Source organism: Chrysochloris asiatica, unplaced genomic scaffold (genome assembly GCF_000296735.1).
Source record: "Chrysochloris asiatica unplaced genomic scaffold, ChrAsi1.0 scaffold00047, whole genome shotgun sequence".
NCBI classification, from domain to species: Eukaryota; Metazoa; Chordata; class Mammalia; order Afrosoricida; family Chrysochloridae; genus Chrysochloris; species Chrysochloris asiatica.
Window position 1 is genome coordinate 4,129,712 of NW_006408565.1, and position 19,210 is coordinate 4,148,921.

Consider the following 19,210-nt stretch of genomic DNA (forward strand, 5'->3'; position numbering starts at 1 on the left):
TTTGCTAATGACCAGGGGGCAGACTTGCAGGGTATACCCTCTGGTTGGTTGATGATACATGGAGGGGATTGTAACCATGGCAATGAAATGATATATGATAGGATGAATATAAAGCTACTGTTCTCCCATGTAAACTATCACATAATTCACAATGAAACATTAAAAAGAAAAAACAAGATGGAAGAAATGAGTCACTGTACTAGAGAGAGATGGTTGGTGTTCCACCATTTTAAGAGGTAGCATATGATCAATAACCAATGATACTGAAAGAAGAAGTCTAAATTATGCTGAAGGCATTGGCAAAGAATAAGACTCTAGGAATTGCTAGAATGCAAATTGAAATCTTTCAACAAAGTGTTGCAGCGGAGGTGCTCACTCATCTATGCCAAGAAATTTGGAAGACAAGTATCTGGCCAACAGACAGGAAGAGATCCATGTTTGTGCCCATTCCAAAGAGAGATGACTCAACAGAATGGAGAAATCATCAGACAACATCATTGATATTCCATGGACTGCCAAAAGAACAAACAGATCTGTGTTGAAAGAAGTACAGCCAGAATGCTCCTTGGAGGCCAGGGTGGCCAGACTTCATCCCTCATACTTTGGACATATTATCAGGAAGGACCAGCCCCTGGAGAAGGATATCATGTTTGGGAAAGTGGAGGATCAGAGAGAAAAAGGAAGACCCCCAATGAGATGAATTGGCACAATGGAAAGTGAGCTATAGAGAAATACAACTGAACTGAGGTTATATGGTTATTAAGTGATGGGTGATGGAATTCCAAATAGTTTAGTTTCCATTGTTACACACTTCTATGATAACTCACCTGGAGATTTGTCTGCACACTCTCTCTTCCATATCTCCCATTCATTCCTTATCTCTTGAGCATCCCTTGGTATTTTGGCTCTACCTCCATTGTTCCCACTGAAGCTGTTCTGTCACAGGTCTTTATGCATCATAGCCTCATAATCTTTATCTTTCTAAATTATTCAAAAAGTGTTTAGTCATCAAGCATTTAGACTTTGGTGCTAATGCTGTGTTTCCAGGGAATGTTTTAAAAGACATTGGTTTAAGAGATTTTCTAAGACAATGCTCCAGAGACTGGGACGTCCTGTGTGTGTGTCTGATCAGGATCACTCACTGCCTCCTTGTCATCAGCCCTGGGGGCTCCCTGTTTGTATAACTAGTTTCCAAACGAAAAATTAGGCGAGGCTTCTCTATTCCGCCTTTTTATTTACTCTGAAAGTTTTCCAGAGATGTAAATATTGTATTCAGATGTATAGTTAATGAATAGACTTTATTACAAACAATGTTAAAATGAAAGTTTTTTTGTTTTTGTTTTTGGTTTTAGTAATAAAAATTATTTTAGAAACTAGGAAAAATAACCACTTGTAATTGCATCATCCGAGTCCAGTTGCCATTGAAATTTTAGTGTATTTCCTTTAATATTTTTCTGTGCAATAGTATTGTTTATATAAACATATTGTCACATTTCAGATAAAATCCTATATTATTTTTTCTTTTAATTATCATGTACATAGTTACTTGACTGAAATGCCCCTTCCTCAGATATTCCCATGACTGTCTCACTCCTGTCTTCTGATCTCAGCTTATGTTTCCTCTTCCAAGAGGATTTCCCAGTTGCTTTGTAGTACACCCATTATGGTCTTTTTAGCACTTTTAGTGCTATTACAAGCATATCTCATTTTATTGTACTTTGCAGATGCTATGTTTTTTACAAATTGAAATCCTGTAGTAACCATGCATCAGAACCAACTGTATGTTCTCACTTCATGTCTCTGTGTCAAATTTTAGCAGTTACCAAGATATTCCAAACTTTTAACAATGCTTGTGTTAAGTGCCATCAAGTCAATTCCGACCCATAGCGACCTTGTATAGGGTTTCTGAGCAGCAGCTGCAAGCTTGAACCATTAACATTGTGGTTCAAACTAACTTTACAGTCCAGCGCATTAACCCACAGCGCCACCATCGCATACTTAATAGATTCAATGTAGTAAATAAGCATAGATTGTATATGTGCTGTGAAACCAAAAAATTCATGTGTTTCACTTAATTGTGATGTTCTGTTGTGGTCTGTACTGAGCCTGCAATATCTCCAAGGTCTGCCTGTAGTTAGGATCATTTTTCTGATTCTGCCACTGAATTATTGGCTGTGTAACCTTAAGAAAAGTATTTAACCTTTCTGAGTCTCCATTTCTTATCTCTAAAAGGAAATGATCAGCCTATTTTGTAGAGTTGTTATGTAAATTAATGGAAGCAAAAAATGTTATAATTGTGGTAGGCACATGGTAAGTGTTCAGAATATATCAACTGCTATTATCATTATTACAAGATTCAGTAATTTATTAGGTAATATACATAACTGGACATTTCAGTTGTTTTACTATCTCAAATTAAGTTGCTGGCCCTCATAAATTTCTTATTAAATGCAAAGGAGAGACTTTTTTTTTCAATCAGAATATGTATCGGGGGACTATCAGACCTGATCCTCCCCCAGTATATATTCTGACTGAAGTATAAACTGAAATGGATCTTCTAATCCCTCCCTTACTTTATAGACCATTAAAGTAAGGCCCTCAGAGGTTGAGTGGTTTGGTCAAGGTCACATAGTCAATCACACAGTCCCAGATTAGAACTCCAGTTGTTGTTTGAAAGTGCTGTCAGTTACCACTCACAGCTACCCTACACAGGGTTTCCAAGGAGCGGCTGACGGGTATGAATTGCCGATCTTGGGGTTAGCATCCAATGCTTATCCTACAGCACCACATCAGGGCTCCTTGTGACCCTCTATAGGATCATTGTGAATCAGCATCAACATGATGGCTGTGGTTTGGGAGTTTGAGGGGTTTTGTTTTTTGTTTTTTTTTACTTCAGTTAATGCCATACTCTGTGGCAAATCACAAATGTGTCCTGGCCCTGCACATACAAGGGGTACCGGCCTTAGGAAGAAAGTCTGGAAAAGGGAAATAGCGCACAAGTGCTGTGGAAGATGGCAAATTGTATTTTCTCATAGTTGTGGAAAGCTGAGAATCACAACAATCCGTCCTCTGAAGAGGAAGAAGAAAGCAGCATGGACTAGATTTCAGCCTTTTCTAACTTTCCTGATTATTGACACAGCAGACATCCTGACACAAACAATGATTGTGTATAAAGTATGGTAGACTTTACACATGAATGACTCTACATACCTCATTTACTTATGGCGAGATTGGGCACATTTGGGGTGGTATGACCATAGATGTAATTCCTTTCAGGATGAAGGAATGTGCAATACTTAAAAAAACAGCAGGAAAAAAAATTCACTTAGAAAAACTACATGGCATTATTAAATAAAATTTTGGGTAAGTTTTGTAAAATAACAGCCTTGACAAAATATTTGTTCTTTTTTCATATGACCTTCCAGATAAGTTCTCTCAACTTTAATGTATGTTTTACATAATTGCAAATCATATAAATATGAGTACTTTTATATTTTTCCTTTTTGCTTAATAGCTTATTATATAAACATTTTTATATTTGGTCCTCAGAGTTACTTTAAGAAGGTGTTCAATAATAGATACCAATTATTGAGGGCCTGCTATTGGCCAGGCATATCTGAAAGCATACTATTGTAATTTTCAAAACAATCATCATAAGTAGATATTGTTATCTACATCTTCCAGATTGGCAATGAGCATAGAAAGGTCTAGTGACCCAGTGACACACAGCTCTAAGCAGCAGAGACCCATTCAGTGTGTCCCTAATTCTGCCAATCTCCTACATGAGAAATCAAAGTATTGCAATGTGTTTATAAACCATAACTTATTAAGCCATTTGTTTTCTGTTTAACATAAGATCATTTGTTATACCAATGGCATAGCTTTCAGCAACACGCAAGCTACCATACTACAACAGACTGACAGACAAGAGTATTTTTAAATGGCCTCTTTTTTTTTGAGGGTTTTAAGCTTTGTCTTGGAGTCCTGATTTGGCATTGTGGGCTAATGCGTCAGTCAGACTGCAGAGTCATTTGCATTTCAAGATCAGTGGTTCAAGCTCATCAGCTGCTCCTTGGAAACCCTACACAGGATTGCTATGGGTCAGACTCAACAGCACTTAACAACACCAAGCTTTATTTTAATGTTTGACATTCATTAGTTTTCATGTACCTAGTCAGACAGTAACTTTTGATTCCCTGTTTAGAAAGGCAAGGGATTTTTTTTCCTCTGACATAAATCCCATGTTTTGTAATAAAGTAATAATTGGCCCAGAGTCAGATTAAGAAGGGATGTCAGTTTCTCCAGGCAGTTAACTGTTCAGTAACTCTTTTTTCTCTGCTCTTTTCAATTCGATTTTTGGGAACATTTTTGTCTTTGCAGGTCTGGGACCTGCGTCAAAACAAGTTAACCTACACCATGAGAGGTCATGCAGATTCAGTGACTGGCTTGAGTTTAAGTTCTGAAGGCTCTTATCTCTTGTCCAATGCAATGGACAATACAGGTAACTTTGGGAAAGTGGGCATTATGTGGCAGAAATGTGTGCCAGCATAACAAAGGGTCCCTGGTAAGAGTCAAGGACACTGCACAGGTTTTTACCTGGGCAATCAGGAGCAGCACATGATATGGGAATAGCTTTAGAAATCAGAATTCTAGACCCAGATCTGCCATCCAGTCGTGCGCAGCTTTGCATACAACTTTTATTTTCTCCTGGCATTGATGTTTACACTGAATAAATAAGACAAATTAGACTTTAACTTTAAGACCCATTTCAGGTCTGGCATGTTATGACTCCCAAGGCTACAGATCCACACAGAACTCTTAGTTTATCTAAAAAGATGAACCTACAAGGTGCTAGCCAATGCAGTTCTTAAGTTTTTTCCGAGACCACCAAGCTTGGGCAATAGTGTTGTCTGGTGCCATTGAGTCAGTTCCAACTCGCAACACGACTCTGTGCGTAACAGAATAAAACAAATGAAAATGATTGGTCTTGTGCCATCTTCACAGTTGTTGTTACATGTGAACCCATAGCTGCTGCCACTGTAACAGTCTATCTCTTTGGGGGTCTTCCTTGTTCTCAGTGTCCTTCTATTTTGCCAAGCATAATGTCCCTCTCCAGGGACTGGTCCCTCCTGATAACATGTCCAAAGTAGGATAGATGAAGACTTGCCATCCTGGCTTCTAAGGAGCATTCTGGTTGCACTTCTTGCAAAACAGATTTGTTCTGTTGATGTCTCTATTTTGCCTGTTCCTTCCCCATTCCAAAAACACCAGCGTGACAAAGAGTCCTCAAAACATTTCAACATTATGGGTTTACACACACACACACACACACACACACACACTTTGAGCTTTTGTTGTTTTTTTTTTTAGTTGTAGGGGTTTACTATAGCAAAAAGTACAGCCAGAATGCTCCTTAGAAGCCAGAGTAATGCGACTTAGTCTCTCATACTTCGGACATATCAGAAGGGACCAGTCCCTGAAGAAGGACATCATGCTTGGTAAAATGGAAAGTCAACGAAAAAGAGTAAGAACGCCAAGGAGATGGACTGGCACAGTGGCAGCAGCATTGGGCTCAAGCATAACAACAATTGTGAGGATGACACAGGACTGGGTAATGTTTCATTCTGTTGTGCGTAAGATCACAATGAGTTGGAACTGACTCGATGGCACCTAACAACAACAACATGATAGCAAAAAAGGAAGGTGGCTTGTTGGAATATACACTTAATATTGGAGAAGTTAGGAAACATCCCCAGGTATGTAATTTCACAGGATTGTTAAGAACTAAAGTGCATTTTGTAGCATAAAAACAGGATCTAGCTCTCAGTGGCTGCTCACTAAGTACTTGTTCATTGAGCATACTTACTTCTTTATTGTATTCTCAGCTCAATAGAAACTTTGGTGCTTACCTTTGCCTTTTTAGGCTTGTCAGATCCCCTAGGGTTGGTATTCTTTTTTTCACTGGCAAATAAAATATTACTCTAATTTCATAATGGTGTTTGTGGTGGTGTGCCGTGGAGTTGATTCTGACTCTTAGTGACCCTATATAGGGTTTCCAAAGCTGTAAATCTTTATGGGAGCAGAAAGCCTCATCTTTCCTCCCACGGAACGCCTGGTACCTTTGAACTGCTGACCTTGAGGTTAGCAGCCTGACTCATAATCACTACACTACCAGAGTTCCTTAATTTCATAATAGGTATAACTTAAGTTCCAACAGCTGTACCTACTACTTATAATGGATGTTTGAGTTGTCCTGATTGCAGTGAATTTACCATTGGCCAATTCTAGCATTGTTTACATAGTGAGGAAAGATAAGATTATTGCTTCCCAACCTTTTAAAACCTTTTCACATACAAGAGGGCTTTAAAAGATTCACAGAAAAAGGAATTGAAAGATAATGGAATTTCTCTATGAACTTTTTTTAGACCACCTTGTATGTCGCATTTTATCCTTAAAATCCTTATATATTTAGGAAGAAGAAAAGGGAAAATATAGGTGGAATTCACTTCAGTGTAGAGATGAGGTAACCAAGACACAATGAGCCTTACTGTCTCTCTGGATATATATTTGTTCATGTTAAGTGCCATGGAGCCAGTTTCAATTCATAGGGTCCTTGTATAAGGTTTCCTAGGAGCAGCTAGTGGTTCTGAACCGCCAACCTTGAGCTTCAAACTGATTTTGCAGTCTAGTGCTTTATCCTACAGAGCCATACCAAGATTCCATAGACATGTATGTGTGCGTGCGTGCACACCCTTTATATATTTCACTTTGTTCAGGTTTAGACTGTCACTACAAAATTTGGAAAGGTCGCTGCTAAATTTGGTTTTTGAGATTTATTGTCATAGTATCCACTGGTATTTAGATTGTCATATTGTAGTTTTGCTGGATGTAACTTTTTCGTTTGGCTGAGGAATTACTGCAAAATGTTTCTCTGAAATTTGTGGCACACTGAACTTTTTCCCACTGCAAACCCCCAGTAGTATGTTTGACTTTTCTCCTCTTCCTCTCTCAGTTTCCCTCTGTGTCTTAACTCCTATTAATGGGATTTGATGCATTTCATTCCTGCTAAAAAAAGACTCTTAACCTGGTAAAATTGCCTCATATGACCTATTGGACCTTCTCCAACCAGAAAATTGCATGTGTCATTTGTGTCATTGACATACTAATTCCAGGTAAGTGGTTTCTCAGACAAACTTTGACTCATAGCTGTTTTTGTGGTTTGTTTAAATTTGTTAAACAGTGCGAGTTTGGGATGTCCGGCCATTTGCCCCCAAAGAGAGATGTGTGAAAATCTTTCAAGGAAATGTGCACAATTTTGAAAAGGTGAGTTCTGAATGGCACAGAGTGGTGATAAGAATAGAGGGTAAGTTAGCTCTGCTAAGAGGAAGCTATTTCCCCGTCATGCTATTCTTTATCAAAACTGTTCAGAAATAAAACTACTTGACACTTAAGGAGGAAGGGAATCATATATGAGGGGACTTCAAACTTTGAGGGGGAAAGTGAAATGATAAAATAATGGAATTTTTCTACAAACTTTTTAAACCCCCTCATAAATTGTGGAACCAGCCTTCAAATGGTCATCTCTGATATAGTGCATCCTCAACAAGACTCTTCTGTCCTCTTAATTCCGTGGACTGACCCTCTTAGATGATTGTTCATCTAAGAAATCCAGCCTCCCATGGCTATTACCCAGATGGTCTCCTTTACTCTCCCGGTAGCCAGCTATTACAGTCCTGTATCTACATCTCTCCCCTCAGTAAGCACCGAAGCCCTAGTTCTGAAACACAGACGCTTTTTCCAAACCTTCAGACCTTCAGATTTCCAAGTCAGCTCTATTAAAAGCTGACTGGGGAAACCCCAGTGTAAATCCTTATTGTTAATAGAGATTTTTGTTTTCATTTGAAATCTCATCAACATTTTGATTCACTTTATAAATCAAATCCTATTTTTTGTTGGGTTTGGTTTTATTTTTATTTTTGTTCAAGGTAAACAGGAAGGAAAATTAATGAGGATTAAGGTAAGTGGAGTAAAGAGAGTCTCCATTTGTAAGCAGAAAATTTTATTGCTAGGTCCACTAATTAACTGTATGTTAAGCATTTTCTACAAATAGTTTTCATATAGTATGAAATAACGAAGTATGCTGTTTTGAGCTACAAAAATGTATGATAATTGCTGATTATCTTTCTGGGGAGAATAATTAAAACTACTTTAAAAATGTAAAGTCTGACAGTGGTTCTGCAGTCTAGTAAGAAAGACTTTGGGTACATTGCTATATTCAGTGAATCTTGCATATTCATCATTGCAGAATCTTCTGAGATGTTCTTGGTCACCTGATGGAAGCAAAATAGCAGCTGGCTCAGCTGACAGGTAAGGATTGCTAGGTATGGGCTAAAGAATGATGTAGCTATGCCAGCATCTGCTTATGTTTAATACATGAAGTGCAGTTACTGAGCTAGAGCAGACAGAGAGTTATAGCTATCCTCAGAAAGCTGTATGAAGATGCAGAATGAAGGATTTAAAGCTATTGTAGGACAAACACATCATTTCTATCCTCTTTTGATATGTTTTAGACCTGGAGGGTAAAAATTTTCTTTGTTTCTGTTGAATTCCTTTGCCATAAAAATAAAATTCATCTGCATAATCTGGCACTAGTTTCCCTTACCAGATTCAATTCAATTCATTCACTCACCTCCCCATTGTTACCACAGTGCTTCCTTTACCTGAACCTTTTCCTATTCCATTTACTTGTGTGTTCTCACCTCACAGCCTTCTCTCGTATCTCCTCTCTCTGTTATCTAAACTCCTATATGTCGCTGGTGTGGCACTGTGGGATAATGCCCTGGGCTACAGGTCGGTTTGAACTGCAAGGTCGGCGGTTCAAACTTATCAGCCGCTCCTCAGAAACCCTATATAGGTTCACTGTCTGACCCAACCCAACACATGTATCTCTAGTAACCACCTCAATGTTAGGTCTGGACTTTCCCACATCCTCTCACCCAGCGTAATTAATTGCTCTCTTTGCTGCGCTGTGTTCACGTTTCATACGCCTAACCTTTTATTAATATGGTAGCATGTCGGAACTGACTTGACAGTACAACTATTAGTTATATCTACCTGTAATAAGGGTGATTCAGAGAGGGATTCTGGATTCAGTGGGTAACGGAGGGGTTAGGTGTTTTCCAACCCAGAGCTGAAGAGACTGTGGTGGTGGTGGTGGTGATGTGCTGTGGAGTCCATTCTGACTCATAGCGACCCTGCATAGGGTTTCCAAGGCTGTAAATCTTTACAGGAGCAGAAAGTCTCATCTTTCCCCCACGGAACAGCTGGTAGTTTCAGGCTGCTGACCTTGAGGCTAGCAGCCCAACTTGTAACCATTACACTATCAGATCTTTATATACAAATATAAACTGACACAGGCATTATATGGTGAACTACAAATGTAAGGAGAGAATTCTGTCAAGATGTTATTTTGTGTGGTGCATCTGTGGTGACCTATGTTTGGGAAGGATTCAGAGGTTGAATAGGGGTGTCAGGTGCCAGGGCTGATAGACTACAAATATGATATGGTAGAGAATGATGAATTGCTCTGGTGACGAATCCTGGATTTACCTATCATTAGGGAATGTCTTGATCCCTTTGTAGCTTAGCCCATTTTTCTCACCGTTAGTGCTTCAGCTACCGACTGAAACAAACACGATTCTTTCAGCTGGAAACTTCTCTAGACTAGCCAGGGCTTTCAACAAATTCCAGTGTTTTCTCCTATTAGGGGCCCTCATACTGTTTTAGAGTAATGCTACTTCATATTCCCATGGAGTCCTGGTGTGGTGCTATGGGAGCAACCATAAGGTAGGTTTGAGCTGAAAGGGCAGTGGTTCAAACTCACCAGCCTCTCCTCATAAACCCTATACAGGGTCACTATGAGTCGGCTCCTACTTGATGGCACTTAACAACAGCAATACTACCATAGAGAAGACTCGTTGTCATTCTGAACCCTAATGTTCCATTTGTGAATAATGCTGACATAACCTGTCCATTGCAGAGTCCTCACACACACACACAACTACTCCAGTATTTTCTGGTGAGAAAGTGTCACATTTGTTTTTCAGTCTTGAGCGAGTTCTCTGAAGAAGAAAATGAAAAGTGGGGAGGGAGCTTTCAGTCATTAGGTTACTGAATAAAGATCACAAGAAGTAGATCCACAGACTAAGGTGTGTTTTATTCTGGCAATAAAAAACATTCTAAGTAGTTTTCTGTCATTTTCAGAAAAGATTAAGATTTATATTTGTGTAAACTTTTTTTCCCCCAGACAAGATCAGTTTTCTTATAACATTGGTCCTTTCTGATTTTGCTGTACCCTCTCTCCCCTCTTACCCTTCCCCACTGTTCCTTTCAACTTTACGGAAATAACACTCTAGTCTGGGGTAAACCTGCCTCTCTACCTGCTGTGGGTTGTCCAGATTTCACAGACCACCTCGCCAGTTAGCCCTAAGACAACAGCAGCTGTGTTTCGTAAGGGCCCTAGTTCCCGCTGAAGGTTGCCATGCCAAAGTAAGAAGAGGACAAGGAACCCCTCTAAATTTAGCATCTAATTGACAGCCATTGAGAATGAAGCCTTGAAGTGAGCCCTTGGAGATCTGGGGTTCTGCTGACTTTCATGTGCCTGGGAAGTGTATCCCTCCTTCTCAGCAAACTGTTTTTCAACTTGCCCTGGATTTGGCAAAATTTCCCCCTTCTGCTTAAAAATCAGCTCCTCATGTGCAGACTTGAAAGCCTCCAAACAGTTCTATCAGGACTGCAGGAAAACTGGCCAGTCTCTGCCAGAAGTGATTTATTCCTCTACTGACTGCAGGGGGTTCTGTTTTGATAGTCTATTCATTTTAACAATGTGTTGTTGTTTGGTGCTATTGAGTCGGCTCCAACTCATAGCAACCTTATGTGCAACAGCACTAAACACTGCCCAGGCCCTGCACCATCCTTACAGTCATTGCTGCTGCCACGGTGCCACCCCATCTCGTTGGAGTCTTCTTCTTTTTCTCTAACCCTTCACTTTACTAAGCAAGATATCCTTATCTAGGGACTTGTCTCTCTTCAAAATATGTCCAAAGTATAAGAAACAGTCTCGCCATCCTGGCTTCTAAGGATCTCTGGCTTCTAAGGAGCATGCTGGCTGAATTTCTTCCAACACAGATTTTTTGTTCTTCTGACAGTTCATGATACTTTTAATATTTTTCACCAACACTGTAACTCAAATGCATCAATTTTTCTATGGTTTTCCATAATATTCATTGTGCAATTTTCACATGCATATGAGACTAGAAAAAAATACAATGACTTAGATGTTTATAGCTGTTTCTCCTCATTTTGAGTTGTGTCCCGTCAGTAAATGAATGTCCTGAAAACTTTACTCCATTTACGTCATCATTGTTAATTGTACTTTGAGGAAGCAATCCTTTCCCTGTCATTTTTGAGTGTCTTCCAACCTGAGGGGCTCATCTTTCTGCATTATGTTGTTGTTGTTAAGTGCTGTCAAGTCGATTCTGACCCATAGCAACCCTATACAGGGTTTTCGAGGCTGTAAATCTTTACAGGAGCAGGAAGCCTCATCTTTCTCCCATGGAACAGCTGGTAGTTTCGAACTGCTGACCTTGCCGTTCACTGCCCGATTCGTAACCACTATGCTACCAACATAGCAAGGGGATATTTCATGGTTTAAAATCAGGAAAAGTATGTGTCCGAGTTGTATGTTTTCACCATACTTACTGAATCTATCTGATGCTGAGCAAATAATCTTAAGAAACTGGACTATATGAAGAAGAACATGCATAGATGATACAACCTTCCTTACTGAAAGTGAAGAGGACTTGAAACATTTACTGATGAAGATCAAAGACTACAGCTTTCAGTATGGATTGCACTTCAATGTAAACAGAACAAAAATCCTGACAACTGGACCAATACACAGCACCATGATAAATGAAGGAAACTGTCACTCTTTAAAGCAACCCTGTGCGGTCCTGCACCCTCATCATTGTTGTTCTGTTGGAGCCCACTCTTACAGCCACTGTGGCAACAATCCATCATCTTTAAATTGACCAACAGGTTATTAGTTACATGGTCGTATGAAGATAATGCCTCTTTATTTTAACCTTCAGCTAAAATGACTCTTGATTGAGCATGAGAGGAACTCCTTTTGTCTCCACTTTGGCTAGGAAGGTTGAGGGTGGTAAGAAAAGGGACAATACTGAACATATTTTATGTTTTCTTGCCATATTCTTTTGTATTTCAAAAGCTTTTGCTTGAAAATACAAGTTTGTTTTTAGCTTTGCCTATTAACTCACTCATTTGCTTAAGGACAAGGTCCATGTCTTATTCAAACTCTGTATTCCTATTTTCTGAGAGCAGAGCACAGCTCAATAAATGTGGGGTGAATAAGCAAATTGTTGCTTCCACTCACCTTAAAAAGCTGTGCCTCAATGTTATTTAACCATAAAGAGCAATGCAGTTCTGATACACACTACATGAGTAAATCTTGAAAACCTTAGGCAAAATGAAACAAGTCAAACACTAAAGTTAGTATATGGTCCCACTTATTAGAAGTATCTCGGTTAGACCAATGCAGAAAGACAAAAGTTCATTAGTGATTAGCAGTCACTATTGGAGGAGCGGAAGGGGTCCTCAGTTTCTATTTGATTATACAACATGGTGAATGTCATTAGTGTCACTGAGATGTTTACTTAAAAATGCTTGAAATGACAAATTTCATATTTCTCATGTATGTGTGTTGGGGGAGGGGGTGTTTTTGTTGCCACAGTAAAATCTATTTTAGAGCCTTGCCTCTGCCCTTCCACCAGCTTTTGGAGGACTAAAACTTTATTGTGATACTTTGCAGGTTTGTGTATGTGTGGGATACCACAAGTAGAAGAATTCTATACAAGCTGCCCGGCCATGCTGGCTCCATCAATGAAGTAGCTTTTCACCCCGATGAGCCCATCAGTAAGTTTGTCCTGACTATGGGAGAGGGGAGCTATGGGGATCCCTTCAGAGGCATCCTGGTAAATCAGAGGCTGAGGTAGATTTGTTTTATGTACTTTCCATGCAAAGTCTTTATCAGAATGACAGTCTCACCATGTTGTCCTAAATGGTGAGGTAAGAGTTATGCTCCCTTTTTTTTTTTCAACTTCCATCTCAAAAGGAGGTTAGTCTGTTTATAGTACTTGTGTTTACTTGCTTCAAGCCTGTGTTTTAATGATGTGTTTGAATAATAGTGATACTTATTAATATTCAAATATAATTTACAGATGTACTTAAATTTTATTGGTAATATAAACTAAATCTAGCTCCTTGAATTTAAGGAGAATGTTTAATACTGAGTATAACAACCAGAAACGTACTTACAAAAAAACTGTCACAGACCTTGATTCCTCTCTTGTAGAATGACTGAGAAGGTCTTTTTCTTAGGCTTGAATGATGAGTTGTTGTCAGGTGCCACTGAGTCAGTTGTGACTCATGACAACTCCATGCATGCAGAGTGGAACTGCTACTGAAGTTTTCAAGGCTGGGACCCTTCAGAAGTAGATCGCTGGCCTGTCTTCCAAGGCATCTCTACCTTCAGTGTTTCAACTAGTAGTTGAGCCTGAAACTGTTTGCACCACCCAGGGACTGCCAGAGCACATCAGGAATTAGAGTCTGATAATTGATTTCCCAAATAAATTATCACAATCATTGTTACAGTTTTGAAAGGGCTTAGATTACAGAACTAGGCTGCAGTTTCCTATGAATGGTGTTTAGGAGGAGGGAAAGTCAAGCTAAGTCCAATTGCTCTTCTGTGCCAAAATTGGCACTTGACACAAGAGCCCTTGAGCACCAAGTCTTCTCTGAGCCTTCCTTATTTCCAGCTATCTTCTCTGTTTTATTCCCCTCAGTTCTCTCAGCATCCAGTGACAAGAGACTGTATATGGGGGAGATTCAATGAAGATACGGAATGGAACATTTCAAGGCAATTTGACCTTGAGACCTCAGGCTGTATGAATGACATCAATTGGTGCCCAGGCCAACATCCTCCCTCCAGATGAAGACCATTACTAGCAAGAAACAGAGGAGACAGTGGCCATATTCATTGACCACATGTATCCCATTTCACCAGGATGATTAAGGCAAGCTCCTAGTGGCCTCTTAAGAACCACCTGCCAGATTTTGATAGTTTCTTGTTTTATTTTTTAAGTAAGTCTTTAAATGAACTGGCATTGGTTTGTTGTTTCCTGCTTTCTAAACCAGACGGAAGAGAATGTGGCTAAAATGTTTTCACCTTTTGGGTTGTTTTTTATTTCTTTTTTTTTTGGTGGGTAACTGGCTTGTATGATATTCCTACCTGTATTTCTGAGTCGTTTTGTATTAAAAGCCAAATAGATGCCTTTTTACAAGAGCCATGTGAACTGGATTTATTTCTGTCCTTTCTTTGTGGTTTGATCAGTATATATCAAACCAAGGCATGATGTGGCCACTTAAACTTCTGAGAAGCTGTTTACTTTGGGGGTTTTTTTGTTCACTTTCTGCTTTTTTGTTGTTTTGTTTTCTAGAGGGAGGTTTACTCACTCCCATGAAAATAACAGAAAATAATTATCAGTAGCAAATATTTTGTCCCTACTAGAAGCAGAACAGCCTGGAGGTAATAAATAAGATCTAAAAGAATATACGGTTTAATGACAGAGCCTGTGGCTGTTCTACCTCCTGCCTAAAGCACTTTTCTGAGCAGCGGTTCCTACACTCAGGGCTCCTGAAGTGGGCAGATTTAGAGCAGTCTCAACTGGTAGAAATGAAATTGCTTTCAATGCTGCATCAAACTCAACTTCAGAAGGAGCATGAGAAACTAGGTGGGATGTGGACCATGATACTGAATCTTCTTTAATGAGTCTGTTTTATTTGTCTGTCTTTCCCTTTATGGACAGGGTCATTAAGAAAGGCTATTGATTGCCTTTTTTTTCTAGGGCATGTTGCTGTCTTCCTGGATCATGGGTGACCGTGTCCAGCACACAGACAGGCACTGATGAATTCCATCTGGCACTGGAGAGTGGCATGTGTCTTTTTTAAATCTCAAGAGGTCTTCACAGCTTCTACCCTTTCGGAACATGTTTGGTTTTACACTTTTGGCTCACAAACTTTCACCGTCTATTTTTCTTGAGTTGTAAGAGAGGGAGGGTGTTATATCATTGGTTTTTGGCACAACCATTCAGCAAACACACCAACCTTTGTTATGTGGTAGGCATGATAGTTGTTGCTGGGGACAAAGAAAAGTAAGTCACTGTCCTCGCCATCTTAGGAAATGTATGTTGTTGTTAAGGGCCGTCAAGTCGGTTCCAACCCGTAGTGGCCCTGTGTAGGGTTTCTGAGGAGCAGCTGATGAGCTTGAACCACCGACCTTGCAGTTCAAACCAACTTTGCAATCCAGCGCATTAACCCACAGTGCCACACCAAGACTCAGGAAATGTATGGTGATGGTGGTTGTGTGCTGTGCAGTCGGTTCCAACTCATAGTGGCCCTGTATAGGGTTTCCGAGGCTGTAAATCTTTACGGGAGCAGAAAGTCTCACCTTTCTCCCGCAGAAAGCTGGTAGTTTCGAACTGCTGACCTTAAGGTTCGCAGCCCGATTCATAACCACTACGCTACCAGGAAACATATAGGCCAGTAGAAAAGACCTTCTCAGATCAATTACCTTTCTTTTTTTAAGTAAGCACATGCCAAAGATTTACTTAGCTCGTTAATGAAGGAACCAGCAGGATAATAAAGCTGTCAAACCAATTACTTTTAATGCAGTGACTGAAGTTTAAATAAAGTGGGCTGGAAACACAAGAGGAAGCAATTTAATGTCCTGGGAGAAGAAAAGAAGTTTCACAGATTATATGATTACTCTCAAATGAGAACTTAGAGAATGAGTAGGACTTTGCCAGGTAGATAAAGGCATACATTCCAAGGAAAAAATTAGTAGGCACCAGCTTGAAAGCATGTTGTGTTTCACGATCCAGAGAACTTCAGTGTGGCTAGAAATGAATGGGGAGCAGCCAACAATCAAGGTGCAGAATTAGTAGGGTCTAAATCCCACAGTGTTTGTACCTCATGTACTTTTTTCCTATGAGTTGAGGTTTCCTAGGGCATATTTCACAGAACACTATTTCCCACATATATTGTTAGATACTTTGAGAATAAGACCCCATGCTCAAAAATGTTTTGGAAAGATTGGGTTAAATAATGTGAAAGTGGTTTATTGCAGAACCTTTTAGAGTATAGGGGGTTTTGCAAAGAGCATGGTGCTTTTGCAGTTCCTGGCCTGAGCAAATATATATGGGCATGCCAGCTGCTCTTCACCCCTCCAACATATTCACAGGTGACACCTAAGCCCTTTGGATAATCACATCCACATGCCTCAAAATTAGCCCAGTCTCTTCCACCTCACCAGCATGTTTCTTGGTTTAGGATAAAACAAGGCTTGAACCTTGACACTATCCAGTCCTTTGAGAAGTTGACATTGACTGGGAAGAACTGAGGTCTTGGAACAAGGGCTTTCCTTTAACCTCAGCTTTTTCTGTTCTCCCGATGGCTTTCTACAAAAGGCTGGGTAGGGACTATTAACAGGAAATAACAGCACCACTTAGAATTTGAAGGGCACAGAGGCCCTGAACCTGGGGAATAAAGATTGGAGTATAAAACATCCCCAGAGGATGCAAATGGTTTCTCACTTTGAAAGAGAGATTGCTCCCGAATGAGTAATGGTATCTCTGGTTTTTAGTTAATTACTCTTTATGATTTCTACAATCTCTATCACTTAATACTATTGACACTTAAAGAGCCACATTTCTTTGTCTCTGGGTGATTGAGTTTTGTAAATTGACTTGACAGAAATGTGACTTTTTAGGCCATTTTTCCATGTAGATTTTAGTTTCTAATTGCTCTTTCTCCTAGCCTGTAGCCCTAATCCATTTACTTTTAGCCCTCTAAACCGTTTATCCACAAGCTAACCCATCAAAACACAACTTGGTGCTATTTTTCCCTCCTTTACTTTCCCTGGTTGTGCAGGGATGCTTGCCTCCTCATGTAGGAGACACAAATCCCTGAGCCTCATGGAGTTCTACAGGCATGAAATTTGTAGGATTCAGGTCCAGATCTCCAAGAAAACAGGTGAGATCTCCAGCCGTGTTCCTGAGTGCCACAGCCATGTATTATCCCACTGATGAGTCTCAGGCGGCCTGTGAACCCTGTGCTTACCCGGGAAACTATGACATGCACACAGGAACTCCAAAGCAGGACCTGGCTTATGAACGTCGGTATGAACAGCAGACCTATCAGGTGATCCCTGAAGTGATTAAACATTTCGTTCAGTATTTCCATAAAATGGTCTTGGATTTGATTGACCAGAAGGTGTATGAGTTAGAGGTCAGTCATGTCTCCAGCGATGTCATTGACCAGAAGGTGTATGAGATCCAGGACATCTATGAGAACAGCTAGACCGAGCTGACGGAAAGAATCTTCAAGAACCTTGGCTGGAGACTGAAGCCATTGCTTCATATGTTGGCAAACAATTATACTACAGGCACATACATGCCACAGTCAGTGGGGGCAGCCTCTTTGGAGCAGAAGGTTGAATCCTATTACAATTATAACCTCCAACTACATTCTTAATGTTGATGGTCCTGCTTCCTTTGAACAACCAATGAGTTCGTCTACCAGTTAGAGTCATTTAGTCAGTACCCCTTTAAAACCACGAAAAAGTTGGAGATGGACTTCCTTAATTTCAGTCCCCAAATCTGGAATGTTCAGTGTCCTCAATGTCCTTCATTCCCTGGTAGACTAATCCAACATCAACCTTCAGTTGGAAGTGTACACAAGTGGAGATAACCCCAAGAGTATGGCTAGGGAGTACAGACAACACTCCCTCTACAAGATGCTTGGCTACTTCAGTCTGATGGGGCTTCTGCGCTTGCACTTACTACCAGACTATCAAGGTGCTGGAGAGTATCGAGCTGAACAAGAAGAGCATGTATTCCTAGGTGTCCAAGTGCCAGGTCACCACATACTATTATATCAAGTTTGTGTACTTGATGCTCCACTGCCAGTATGCCATCCAGGTCTTTGCCAACATCCTTCAAGCATGTTTCAGAGGACCACATATAAGTAGGAGATGATTAACCAGCAGAATGAGCACATGCACACAGTACTGGCCACACACACACACACCCCTTGTACCCTATGCACACAGGCGAGAGCATTCACCTCCACAACTGCAGGAGAAATATGGGGACAATATGCTGTGCGTGCAGAAGGATGGCTCACAGGTCTACGAGGAACGTTTTAATTACTCCTGCCCCAAATTCTGTCTCCTATGGTGCCTAACTACAGTAACATGCACCCCAACTACCACAAGAAGCCTTTCATGCAGCAGCTGAAGATGTTTTCTGATGAGCAGCAGCAGACCCAACTCTCAAACATCCGCAGCTTCCTCAAGTTCTGTACTACCGCGCCTGCAGCCAAGCTGGCCAGCTTCCTGATCCTTAAAGAGCAGGGGTTCTGAATCTGGCTTCTGCTCCTCAAGCCCAAAATGAAGAACCTGGTGTGGACCAGTGGCATCTCTGCCTTAGATCGTGAATTTCAGCCAGCCTCCAAGGTGGGCTTCTATAATGATATGGACATGGTCCACATCACAGATACCAAGGTCACCAGGCACTATGGGGATTTCTTCATCACCAGATCCATAATTTCAGGAACTCAATCAAACCCTACAAAAGATGGGACCATTAAGAATGTAAATTCTACACCTATAGAAGCAGTAGCTCCAAAGAGGGAACAAGTCCTTACAGCAAGAATCATTTCCACCCCCTCCACACACAGAGTAGACAGGGATGGGCAACGTGGACATTGGCTACCCAAAATGGGGGGTGGGGGGCTACAAAGGCAAGAAGTGACTGGCTTACAAGCTTTCAAGAGGGAACCTAGACCCAGAGGTCCTGGAGGAAGGTAGAATCTCCAGTGAGTAGTATTCAATCTGACTAGGCGGGGCTGATGCAACGAAATACAGACGGGTCTTGTGATACAATAGTGAATAATTGTTACCAGGACTGACTGTGAGGGTTGGAAATTTAAGGGTGGACGTTTTATAGCAAGGAGGGGAGTGATTGACTTTTCAGTCTAGGAGCGAAGGTCCCTAGGACCATCAAGGGAGAAG

General features: G+C 40.5%; 1 protein-coding gene and 1 pseudogene across 1 annotated transcript in view; both read left to right on the top strand.

The window, feature by feature from the left end:
* The window catches only part of SNRNP40 (small nuclear ribonucleoprotein 40kDa (U5)), a 38,158-nt gene extending 23,941 nt beyond the window's left edge, over positions 1–14,217 (top strand). Inside the window, exons 6-10 of the mRNA XM_006862186.1 lie at positions 4,381–4,501; positions 7,241–7,323; positions 8,306–8,367; positions 12,890–12,993; positions 13,923–14,217. Coding sequence (XP_006862248.1) covers positions 4,381–4,501; positions 7,241–7,323; positions 8,306–8,367; positions 12,890–12,993; positions 13,923–13,972 — 420 coding nt within the window. The 3' untranslated portion in view covers positions 13,973–14,217. The remainder of the gene's footprint in view (positions 1–4,380; positions 4,502–7,240; positions 7,324–8,305; positions 8,368–12,889; positions 12,994–13,922) is intronic.
* A 2,988-nt stretch (positions 14,218–17,205) lies between these two features.
* On the top strand, positions 17,206–18,794 carry LOC102823578 (annotated as a pseudogene).
* Positions 18,795–19,210: the final 416 nt, after the last annotated feature.